At 40.8% G+C, this 12,862-nt stretch overlaps 1 protein-coding gene across 1 annotated transcript in view; it reads left to right on the forward strand.

Annotated features, from left to right (window-relative positions):
- Positions 1–10,841, forward strand: part of LOC121931723 (alcohol dehydrogenase class-3) — a 33,216-nt gene extending 22,375 nt beyond the window's left edge. The window contains exons 2-9 of the mRNA XM_042469703.1: positions 1,538–1,639; positions 2,233–2,374; positions 4,200–4,287; positions 6,751–6,970; positions 7,727–7,987; positions 8,525–8,660; positions 8,972–9,110; positions 10,465–10,841. Coding sequence (XP_042325637.1) covers positions 1,538–1,639; positions 2,233–2,374; positions 4,200–4,287; positions 6,751–6,970; positions 7,727–7,987; positions 8,525–8,660; positions 8,972–9,110; positions 10,465–10,489 — 1,113 coding nt within the window. The 3' untranslated portion in view covers positions 10,490–10,841. The remainder of the gene's footprint in view (positions 1–1,537; positions 1,640–2,232; positions 2,375–4,199; positions 4,288–6,750; positions 6,971–7,726; positions 7,988–8,524; positions 8,661–8,971; positions 9,111–10,464) is intronic.
- Positions 10,842–12,862: the final 2,021 nt, after the last annotated feature.

Consider the following 12,862-nt stretch of genomic DNA (forward strand, 5'->3'; position numbering starts at 1 on the left):
CATTATAACAATGGCTGCATCCACACTGCATCCATGGCTCAGCACTATGGAATTCTGGGAATCATAGAATCATAGACTTGGAAGAGACCACAAGGGCCATCCACCCCCCTGCCATGCAGGAAATCCAAATCAAAGCATCCCTGACAGATGGCCATCCAGCCTCCGTTTGAAGACCTCCAAGGAGGGAGACTCCACTACACTCCGAGGGAGTGTGTTCCACTGTCGAACAGCCCTTACTGTCAGGAAGTTCTTCCTAATGTTGAGGTGGAATCTCTTTTCCTGGAGCTTGCATCCATTGTTTGGGTTCTGTTATCTGGAGCAGCAGAAAACAAGCTTGCTCCCTCCTCACTATGACATCCCTTCAAATATTTAAACAGGGCTATCATATCACCTCTTAACCTTCTTTTCTCCAGTCTAGACATCCCCAGCTCCCTAAGTTGTTCATCATAGGACATGGTTTCCAGACCCTTCACCATTTTAGTCGCCCTCCTTTGGACATGCTCCAGTTTCTCAATGTCCTTTTTGAATTGTGGTGCCCAGAACTGGACACAGTAATCCAGGTGGGGCCTGACCAGAGCAGAATATAGTGGCACTATTACTTCTCTTGATCTTGACACTATACTTTTATTGATGCAGCCTAAAATCGCATTGGCCTTTTTACCTGCAGCATCGCACTGTTGACTCATGTTCAACTTGTGGTCTACTTGGACTCCCAGATCACTTTCACATGTAGTTTCATTCAGCCAGGTGTCCCCCATCCTATATCTGTGCATTTAATTTTTCCACCCTAAGTGCAGTACCTTGCATTTCTCTGTGTTGAATTTCATTTTGTTAGCTTTGGCCCAGCTTTCTAGTCTGTTCATGTCATTTTGAATTTTGATCCTGTCCTCTGGGGTATTAGCTATTCCTCCTAATTTGGTGTCATCTGCAGATTTTATAAGTATGCCCCCAGCTTTGTCCTCCAAGCCATTGATAAAGATATTGAATAGCACTGGGCCCAGGACATAACCCTGTGGGACCCCACTCATCACTTCTCTCCAGGATGAAAAGGAGCCATTGTTGAACACCCTTTGGGTTCGGCTGGTCAACAAATTACAAATCCATTTAACTTGGAAATTTGTTTTTTGTTTTTTCCAAATACTTTGCCCAAGGGAGATTGGCATGCTAATATTTCTGCAATGTGTTTTGGACCATAGTGGCAGTGGGATCACAGTGTAATAGGGCACAGAAAGACACACAATATAACTGGCCATAAACATTCAAAGAGTTGTGTAAAATGCTACAGGTCTGTCAAGCTGCAACTGTTAGTCTTGAGGTGTCAGTGCAATGCATTCTCCTTTCCAAAAAGTTCCCTTGGAATAAGACACTTTTCTGAGGAAAATTATTTTATTACAGATACAGTTGTGAAGGCCTGTATATCTCTGTTTATACCTCTGCTAATGGACTGGAATTTGTAAATGAAAGCCAATTCAGCAATTTCTCTTTCCAATCACCAAACAGATTAACATGCCTCTCTCTTGTAAAATGTCTTCCTTAGGTTATCAAATGTAAGGCAGCTGTTGCCTGGGAGGCTGGCAAGCCTCTGTCCATTGAGGAGGTAGAGGTTGCACCACCAAAAGCCCATGAAGTTCGTGTCAAGGTAATTAAACAAAGTGTTGTTTTGTTTCGTTTGTAATTGAAACAAGTGTATGGAACTGGGAGGTGGAATCCACTGTCATCATTATTGCTGGCTGCCAGAACTAGACAGACCACTGGAAATGTTTTCTTGACTAGTTCATACTTTATAGTTCTTCTTTTTAGCTGATGAACTGTAAAAATTCAGTAGTAAATATAATTATATTCATGCATGCATTATCATTGTAATGTTCTATGTCTGTGTGATGCAGATTTCGTGGTGCTCTAGGTGGTGCAGTGGTTAAATGCCTGTACTGCAGCCACTCACTCAAAACCATAAGGTTGCGAGTTCAAGACCCGCAAAAGGGCTCAAGCTTGACTCAGGCTTGCATCCTTCCCAGGTGGCTAAAATGAGTACCCAGATTGTTGGGGGCAAATTAGCTTACAGTTGTAAACCGCATAGACACTGCTTAGGCGATATGAAGCGGTATATAAATGAAGCTTGTTTGTGGTGATGAAGATCATGAACTAAGATTCTATCAGCTCTGTAGTCTTTAAAATATAGAGTCAGTTGAATGGTTTATAGGTTAATTCAGCTTGTTTTTCATGATTTCATAGATCATTGCTACTGCTGTATGCCATACTGATGCTTACACTCTGAGTGGTGCTGATCCAGAAGGGACTTTCCCTGTCATCCTGGGTCATGAGGGAGCAGGCATTGTAGAAAGTGTCGGGGAAGGAGTGACTAAATTTAAACCAGGTGAGGAAATTCTGCAGAGTCAAAATTTATAGCGTGATTGCCATATTTACCTGTTGCAGCATGCCCTAATCTTAAGCTTGAGACTGCTATAGGATTCTTTGTTGTCTCTGAAAAATTAGTGTTGGAATCTCAAGAGAAATCTACTCTAACCTCTTGTTAATGCAGGAATCTATAACTAAAGCACCCTGACAGGTGTCTTTCCAACCTCTGATTAAAAATCTCATATGGAAGATAGTTCATTATCTTTTGAGGTAACCCATTCCATTTTAAAATGACTCTTACCATTGGGGAGTTCTTCCCAGTGATTAGTGAAAATCGCCTCTCAGTCCATTTTCCATATAATAGCTCTTTAGACATTTTATCAAACTTTTTTTCTTGCTTACTGCAAATCTGATGAAATGAGTACTGAAAGGGCCCTTCTGCAGATGTTCCTCATATTACAAAGGGTTGTCATTTGTCATAAAATTTATTTGTTGGTTGTTTGACTCTTTTCTCAGCCAATATTGATTCATCGATAAACCCTGTTTCAAAATGGTAAGCTGAATACTTAACATGCTCACTGATGTGTTATCAAGGAGCATTGAGTAGGCAGAGGTCACCTGTGTATGGTATGGACATCTTTTGAAAATGTGACATGGAGCTGCAGTACCGAATAACTTTCATGTAAAGCTTGAGAAGGGGGCTGGTGAATAATTATTGCATTGTTTTACTGAGAAAAGAGGAATGCCAGCAAACTGCTACAATATTAATCCAACATGCTTCCAGTACAAAATGTGATGTTGTAGGGTGCTTTTTCCAATATGAAACGCCAAGAGTGTATCCTTGAGTATCTGGACCACATATACTTCTGTGACAATTGCTTAGGTATTAATTCAGTGATTGTATTCACTCTGAGGAGTTGAAAGATGCAATCAGCCTGCTGCTCGATTAGGAGATCTAGTTGTCCATTCCAAAGCTTGGAAAACTAACCTTTTTGGATTACAACTCCCAATATCTCCCAAATGGCCTGGCAAGTAGATTCTGGGAGTTACAGTGAAAAAAGTTGACTTATCAAAACTTGGGTCCACCTTTTATTTGAAGACTTCCATGCTGAATTGTTCACAGGCCCTGGGTAATTGTTTCTCTTATTGAACTGTTCTTGCCATTAAAATGGTTTGTTCAGTGTGTGTAACCCAGAACCCTTACTTTCCTGTAACTTAATCCCATTTAGATTGGTTCCTGCCCTGTGGAGCAACAGAGATCAAGCAAAGCTGGAAAACGTTACCTTTTTTAAACTGCAGGTCCCAGAATCTTGGGTATTGTCTGCTTTCGACACTACTGCAATCTAGTAATGTAATAGGCTGCACCTGTCTAAGCCTTTTTACACTAAACAATTATAGCGTCATTCCACTTCAGTTGTCGTGGCAACATCCTGTGGAATCCCAGAGTTTATAGTTTGTTGAGGCACCAGAACCCTGTGACTGAGAATTCTAAATACCCCTCCCTAAACTGCAAATCCCAGACTTCTCTAGGATGTTGCCATGATACTTAAAGTGGAATCACAGAGCTGTAATTCTGTAGTATGAAAGGACCCTTCCATTTATGCACAGCTGCTGAAGGTACAGGAATACTCACTGTTCGTGGTTTGGTAATTTTGAATTTGTGGCATCAAATGTGCCGTGAATTTGTAAGTGGCTTGACAGATAATTATGAGGGGGCACAGGAATGCTATTTCATCATGTACTTTGTTAGCATTCCACATTGTTATGCAATGTCTCACTTAATAACCATTTGGTTAGTTAGTTGCAAAACCAAGCAAACCAAACCAACTGTTTGTGTTTTCCAGGAGACACAGTTATTCCTCTGTATATCCCTCAGTGTGGAGAATGCAAGTTTTGTTTAAATCCTAAAACAAATCTCTGCCAGAAAATAAGGTTTGTGCTCTTCTCTTGTGTTCCTCCCTCTCCTTTCCCCCCTTTTGTTGTACAAAGCAAGGATTGTTTATGAATACAACAGCTCAGTGTTGGACACAGCTAGCAGGAGGCACTGATCAAGGACCCTAATGGCCCAGAATTTGTCCCCGAGTTCTTTAGGTACTGCAGAAAGCCTAGTCTTTTCCAATCTGATTCTTTTCCAAATATGCTGGACTGTCACTAAACCATAGTGGTTGCTTGCTGCAGCTTTTCTGTTTGTGTGGTAATTCTTCCCTCTTCCCATGTGGGAACATTCAAACCTGCTTTTCCTCACCTGCAGCCTTTTGCAGTAAATCCAAATTCTGAACTAAAGACTATATTCTAGAGTTACACAACACACATGTGCCCTTCCACTGATGGACAGAGTGCAGAGCCAGGGTGGGCAACATGTGGCCCTTAGTTTAATTTTGAAAGCTCTCTCTAAGCCAGGGGCATGGTAACAATTTTGCTACATTTTTGGCCCTTCACCACTTTAGATCGAAGAGAGGCCTTTTTAAATCAGAAAATCAGAACTGGCACATGTCCTGTTGTAAAAAGGGCCTCTCCTGGGCCTAAAGTTGAAAAACATGGTGAAGTGCTCCCCACACTCTAGAGGGCAATTGGAGGCCTAAACATGCCAAATTGTTTTTATAGAAGGATACAGCCTAATACTTCAAAGGCCAGGGGACTTCCTACTTTTCCAGGGCATGTCCTGCATTTCATCATTTTGTCCAGGAGGAATTCCAAAATGTCCTCAATTTTGAGCATGACAAAGAAGCATGAATTTCTATTTATTTATATCAGTGTTTTCAGCTTTTATTTTGTATTGTCCTACATTTTTCTTGAATGTCCTACATTTTGCAGTGTCTTATCTTCCTTTGCAGTTATGACATCTGGTCACCCTGCCCAAAGGCCCCAGATCCCTTCTGATCTTGGAAGCTAAGTAGGGCGAGCCCTGGTTAGTACTTGCATGGTAGACCACCAACAAATAGTAGGTGTTGTAGGCTACAAGTTAGAAAAGGGAACTGGCAAAAACATATTTTAATTTTCCTTGCCTAAGAAAACCCTATGAAATACAAATGGGGACACCATAAACCGACAGGTGACTTGAAGGCACACACATACACACACAGCCTACACACAGGATTTTGGGGGGGAGTAGTCTTATACCAGTGGTTTATACCACTACAGTACACATGGTGAACAGTCCTATACAGTGGTCCCTCCATATTTGCTGGGGTTAGGGGCAAAGGACCCCCATGAATGTGGAAAAAACGCAAATAAAAAAAACACTATTCTTTTTACCTAAGAGAACATCTCTCTAGGAATCTCCAGGTCCTCCAGTGCAACTCTGTAGTCAACCTCTGTCAGAAGTTGATCATTGACTCATGGTGGAGAACATACAAATGCCTAGAGAGGTGTTTTCACTAGACGTGTAGGTTCTCCAGCACAACTCTATAGACAACTTCTGGCAGAGTTGCACTGGAAAACCTAGAGATTCCTAGAGATAACATATTAGTCAAAACTGCAAATAATCAAATCTGCAAAAGTCAAAGCCGCAAATGTGAAGGGCCAACTGTACACCAGTTTATTTCAAGCTGCCTGAAGTGTCAGACCCAGTATGCCAGGGACTACTTCTATTTGTGTCTTTGGGCTACAGCTGTTTCTTTCTTTCCTGAAAACTCTTCAGGGACCAGCAGCTGATGGTTTGTAAATTAGCATCAGTCCATGGACCACCTTTTTGAATTGCAGTGCAAAGGTGATCAGTTGTTGTAGCTGTCTTTATTATTGCTGGTTCAGTATATTATCCAGTAACCATTTGGGTTTTTTATTTTAACATTTTTTCATCCTGTGTCTAATGCAATTGTAATTTTGTCACCAGTGCATAACTGATACATTGTTTTGTCAGAATGTTTTGTAATGGACAAATAATCTTTTATTGAGCTGCAGTGTTATATATAATAATGTATTTGTGGCAACTCCTATCCTTCTTTGTAAAAAAAGCATCCTGGAGTTTTCCTTGAAACATCATCCAGCATAACATTTAGCTTACGTGTGCAAGTTCAGTGAATCTAAGGTTGCTTGCAGAAGAGGTTTCTGTTGAGTGGTCACCCTATCCAATTCTCACAATTTTAGTCTGTGCAAGAAATGTTGGCAACGTGGAACCATGTTTTTTGAAAACTGTTTCAATCTTCTTTCCCACCACAGTAAATCAAGTAAGGAGGAAAAGACAAAATAGTTATACAGCTGTGTTCTTGAATAGTAACCCTACAAGGAGCAGAGAAAGTAACTTTTTCTGGGATTCTGGGAATTGTAGTCTCAAAAATATCTTTTCCAAATTCTAAGTCTTAAGAGACTTCCATCTTGGTGCACCCTTAAGGTGTATTTTGGGCAACTAAGTTTTTATAATATGTAAATAACTTTTTAAAAACTTTTGCTTTGAAGAGTCACCCAAGGGAAGGGAGTGATGCCAGATGGGACTAGTCGCTTCACATGCAAAGGAAAGCAAGTTCTACACTTCATGGGGACAAGCACTTTCTCAGAGTACACTGTTGTTACTGACATCTCTCTGGCTAAAATTGATGCTTCAGCTCCCTTGGACAAAGTCTGCTTGTTGGGCTGTGGAGTTTCTACAGGCTATGGAGCAGCACTGAACACTGCCAAGGTAGGGGGCTGGATTTCCTGTTGAGTTTTCTTTCACTCCAGTACGTTTTGACCCATAGAACCGTGGTGTTTTGAGAGTGTAAAGAAGTTATCTTTATGGTCTAAAACTCCCAGAATCTTCCATCTGAGGGGTTCTGGGATTTGTAGTCCAAAAGACAGCTTTTTCCAAACTAGGTTTGCACTAGTTTCCATAATCCCTTACTATTGTCCCAACTGACTAGAGCATTGGAAGCTGAAGACTAAAATATCTGAAGGGCCCAAGAGCCCTTTGTCTTGTTTAAGCCAAAATGTAATTACTGGAATGTAATTGAGAATGGGCTGATTAATTAATTTCATCATAAAGGCAAAACTATATATACATAGTTGTTTATTTCTTTACCCAAGTCATTTTTTTTAAATGGCAGAGCAGTTGTTGGAGAACAGACCAATTTTGTGCTTAAAGCACAATTGCAGGACAGAAGACAGGGCTGGAAACATTCAGGGGTCTTGATCCCTTTGGTCCTCTTCTGCTTTTTAAAATCCTTTATCTGCCTCTACTTGTTGCATTTGCTTATGAATATGGACACATTAAGAGAAACAGGGGACTATGACAACATGGTATCAAAGGCAGGAACTTATGGTGTTAATTCTGAAAGTTAACTGAGCAGCGCACTGCAAGATCTCTTACTTGTCAGAACATACTGTGGTGTTACCTTTTAGCCTGTATTTCTGCTCTCTTTCCTTGTTCCTTCAATCAAATTGCCATTTTTGTTTTCAGGTGGAACCAGGCTCTACCTGTGCCGTCTTTGGCTTGGGTGGAGTTGGGCTAGCAGTCATCATGGGCTGTAAAGTGGCAGGTGCATCCCGAATCATTGGGGTTGACCTCAACAAAGACAAGTTTGCAAAAGCAAAGGAATTTGGGGCAACAGAATGCATCAGCCCTGAGGACTTCAAGAAGCCTATTCAGGAGGCCCTGGTTGAGATGACTGATGGAGGAGTAGATTACTCATTTGAATGCATCGGCAATGTTGGTGTTATGGTGAGTGTGTTTTTGTGCATACATTCATAGCTGTTGTAAGGATCTGTACTGTAGAACTGTTTATGGAATAAATGTTAATAAATCCCGCAGCCAGGGGCCAATCAGACGCTGGCTGTGGGATTCTCAGAGCTATAGTCCAATAAAGAAATTTTTCAAAGCCCTACTGGGCACATGAAGAATGCACAGAGCTGTTCCAGCTAGGCCTTTAACTGGCTGTGAACTGTTCCAAAAATGGATTGTCGATTAAGTATAAAAATGTCTCTTCAACCTAGATCAAAATAGGCTGTATACTGGGCTCCTTCACAGAGCACTGCATTGTACCAAGTCTGATTCACCTAATTTTAATATTGTACTATTTAAGATTGATAAGTAGCCCTTTTCCATTGCTTGCAACCTGCCCCTCCTTATGGGAGATGCCAAAGATCAAACCTGGGATCTTTTATTTAAACCATATGCTGTGCCACTAATCTATTACCTCATCCTTCTGTTTCACTTCTTTCCATTATTTCTCTCTCCCTCCCCCAAAATGTCTTACAGAGAGCTGCCTTGGAAGCATGTCACAAAGGCTGGGGTGTTAGTGTGATTGTAGGGGTTGCAGCTGCTGGCCAGGAAATTGCCACCCGTCCATTCCAGCTGGTCACTGGCCGAACATGGAAAGGGACTGCCTTTGGAGGTATAGATTCATTCACATAAGTGTCTTAAATGTGTCAATTATTTGGGGAGAGTAGTTTGTATTTTAGCATAGAAAGCCCACAATGTCTGCTACAGTTATTGAGACCTGCCCTCTCAAAAGAATAGCTTGTATTTTGTTTTCCTTCAGGCTTGCAGATAGAGAACTTCCTTGCATGTTCCTTCCCACTGAATTCTTATGAGATACTGCTACAAAACTATGTATATTACTTCACTATTCTGTTTGATTTCACTGTTATTTCACCTTCCTCTAACATTATGCAACTGAAAACAACTATTTTAATTTTCTCTCAGGTTGGAAGAGTGTAGAAAGTGTTCCAAAGTTGGTAACTGAATACATGTCGAAAAAGATAAAAGTAGATGAATTTGTGACTCATACCCTGCCTTTTGAAAAAATTAATGAGGCCTTTGAACTCATGCATGCTGGAAAAAGGTATGCATCTCTCTGCTGTTTGTTCATAGATTTTGTTAGTTTCCAACTTATAGCAACTGTCATGGGACTTTCAGAGGCTGAGATTGTGCATCTCACCAAAAGTCACCCAGTGGGTTTCTATGGCCATATAAGGAATTGAATCCTGATCTCTAGAGTCATAGCCCAACCACAACACTGGCTATCCTATATGCATGCATCTATTCATCCATAATCCCCATTGAGTTCCATGGGAATTTTTGTTGTGTGCCTTCACATTTTTCCAACTTATGGCAACCCTAAGGCTAAACTATCATGGGGTTTTCTTGGCAAGTTTCTTCAGAGGAGGACTGCCATTGCCATCCTCTGAGGCTGAGAGACTGTGACTTCACATGGCTGAGTTGGGATTTGAATCCTGTTCTCCAGTTATAGCCCAGCGCTCAAACCACTATGCCACATTGGCTTTCCTTGGGAATTTACATTCAGCTAAATATGAGAGTGCAGCTGAGCTCAGCCCTTCTTTAGCAGGGCTGCTAGTAATGGTGTTGAATGTATGGTGGTTTCATGCCAGTAGGACAGATGGTGAGGTAGTCTCTTTTTGGCTGTTCCTTACCACTCTGTCGGGTTCCCCCTACTCCTTGTGTTGGTTTCAGAGGCAGGAGAAATCAGCTGTAGCACTGATGTGTTTTTGTGGGGGCATGCTCAAGGAAGCCTCACCAGATGTCCTTTTTGCTGTTTGAGCATCACTGCTATAGTACAATGGAATCCTTTGGCTATTCAGGACTAGATCTCCCCCAGTCTTAACCATGGGCTGTGTTGGCTGTGGCTTTAATAGAGTTGACGCCCAAAATATCTGGAGAACCACACATTCCCCATGCAGTTGCTACATTCTGTGGCCCATGCAATGCCTTCTCATGGACCAAAGTGTCATGCTGCCTTAATCATCTTAATCAAAGATTTGACATCTTTGGGAGGCAAAAGAGATGCAGTGTATTGGAATAAATAATTGAGAATTGTTATCAAAACTATTTTTAAAAGTCCTTTTTATCCTATCTTTTCTCAGTAGAATTCAGTCTAGCAGGTTGTTTCTAACTTATGGCAACCCTAAGGCAAATCTATCATGGGGCTTTCTTGGCAAGATTATTCAGAGGGGATTGAGGCTGAGAGAATATGACTTATCTAAGGTCACTCAGCAGGTTTCCACAACTGAGTGGGGATTCAAACTGTCTCCAGAGGTATAGCCTAATGCTCAAACCATAACACTACATCGGCTCTTGGCTTAAACTCTGGTTTTCTCTTAATATATGGCTGTATTTCTTAAGACAATTAAGTTTTATAATACAAATTAAACTCAGAGTCTTTTTCTTTCCGTTTCTAGCATCCGAAGTGTTCTAAAGTTTTAAGAAGCTGGAAGAAGGAACTCTTCTTACTGTAGCAGTACATCAGAGTTATGCAGTATGAGTAGGAAACCCAAGTCTAAAGAAGTTCTTCAGTTAGAATTAAACTGACCTGTTCCAACAATGTAGATTAAAAATAAATACTGATCTCCACACTGGAATAGCAGACACCAGGAGCTGATTTTGAATAGATATAGTATCTTATGTTTCCTATGTTACTGTATCACTAAGTGCTAGAAACCCAACTGTACACTGAACGCATTTAAGATCAATGTTGCTGCCTTTTCTTCTTAAATACCTTGCAGCGAAAAAAACTGTTTGGCAAAAAGAATCATGATTAAAGCCTAATTTTCCTATATGGGTGCAGAATTGCGGTTTTTCTTCCTTCCTTCCTTCCCTGAATCCAGTTCATGGTTGTATGCATTACAGGGGTATGGTGTGGGATTCTCACATACCTTGACTAATCTAATAGTCAATACAATAGAAAACATAAAGGAGTGGTATGAAATTGCAGAGTGTACATTCCATAATCCTTCATTGTGTATGCTGCAAGGAAGGAAGAAGTTGTACACGAAAATATGTGACAGGCTACAAATTGTCTAAATATTGACATACAGGAACAGGAGGAAAGGCTGTTCCCATTTTGCAGCTGAGTGGCCTAAATCAATGGTGAGATTAGGTACTGCCTGGATTGAAAGCACTAACTGCTCTCTACTGTACTGCAGCACTTGAGTTGTGGCTGGATGTTGATACACTACATGAATATAACAGTCCATTACACGGGCATAGTGCACGATCATCTGGGTTGTTCAGTCATTGCAAAGGAAAGGAAACAGTTTATTGTGATTATCGCTGTCAGCACTGAGCAGCATATTTCTCCAATGTCAGCCTTTGGAAGGGAAGCTGAAAGTGCTCTGGGAAGGATTTACCTATCACTTTTCACTCCTACCATTTGGCACCCAACAAGATCTCAGCCTGTATTTGTTTATAAAAAAAACACATGGTTTTCTGTGTTTACGTACTGAGCCAATACGTGGGGTCTGTATGTTTGAAAAGGGCCAACAGACAAGCCTTGCACTGTAGTATTTTCTGTCTCCTGAGGGAACAGCAATGTAAACAGATACATTTGACACTTTCCATTGAGACTTTGCTTCCATTCCCACTGGAAATCTGCCTGCTTGCAGAGACAGTGGCCACAGCATCTGGTCACATTTCTTGTTTTCCTCCTTTCTCCAAATTTTGTACCATTCAGCCTGAAGAAGGGTTCTCAAGAAGCTGAAAGCTCACCTTATTTTTGACATTTTAGAGTAAAAATATAAAGTATAAAGGAACCCTAAATACTGCTCTATTCAGTCTACTGGGAGGCCTTGGGAGCAATCTGCAGAAATGGCAATGGTTTCTGACTCACTAGTTTAGAAATATCAAGCAACAATGAAAAAGATTTCAGCTATGATAATTAACAGGCAGCCCTCACTTGTAAAGTAACTGATTACCTTTGGCCTGCTCTTAATTTAACTTAATGGCCACTTTTTGGTTTTTGTGTCACAATCCTAGATACGAGTTCTGTTTGTGTATGCAGTGTACTGGTTTGTGGTGTGCCATGACGGTAATGGGCTCCACTGCTACAGCAACCCCTTTCTGCATATGATTCTTTTTAGTGGCTCCCTGGATCCCAGCATAAAGAAAGAAGTCTCCCTCTCCTTCTTATAAATTTTATCCAGATTTCATGTAAGCTGAAGTCCCATTCTTTTGTCACTGAAAGATTTTTCAAAGGAGGGCATACTACTACAAACTAACTGGCATCACAGAGGAGGCTAGGTTAACCATCCACTTTTAATCCCTTAAAGCATTGCATACATAGCTTAACTCCATTCAGACATCCCAGGCTGTTTTGTTAAAAATAACCTCTGCCCATGTACACACGTGCTTGTCACATTTTGCATCAATTCACTGTCTTTGAACACATTACAGAATGAAAATGTTATCCCAACAGTAAACTTTCAGCCAAAAAAAAAAAAAAAAACCCACCCCAAAACAAAACAAAAGCTCTTGAGGCACTCTAGGAAAGAGACATTTTTTTCAAATGTTTTTCTCTTAATCACGAACTGTTTTCTAGCTCCAAAGAGCTGTTGAAATCACATGCTATTGGAATTGAAGCTCCTTTCAAATTTGTATCTAATAAAATACCAGGGTTGAAGTAGAAGTGAATCTATCAAGACCAACGTTTCATGATCTGAATTGTCTTCCCTCGTGTACCAATTCTTCCCTCCCAACACTGCAAGGAGGAACAAGACTGGAAAATGAGAGTGAAAAAATAAATCTCTCTGGAATGCAGGTTCAGAAGAAAATAGCCACAGGCAAATTGCAGGCCATGTTTCT

The sequence above is a fragment of the Sceloporus undulatus genome, chromosome 5 (assembly GCF_019175285.1).
Source record: "Sceloporus undulatus isolate JIND9_A2432 ecotype Alabama chromosome 5, SceUnd_v1.1, whole genome shotgun sequence".
In the NCBI taxonomy this organism is placed as follows: Eukaryota; Metazoa; Chordata; class Lepidosauria; order Squamata; family Phrynosomatidae; genus Sceloporus; species Sceloporus undulatus.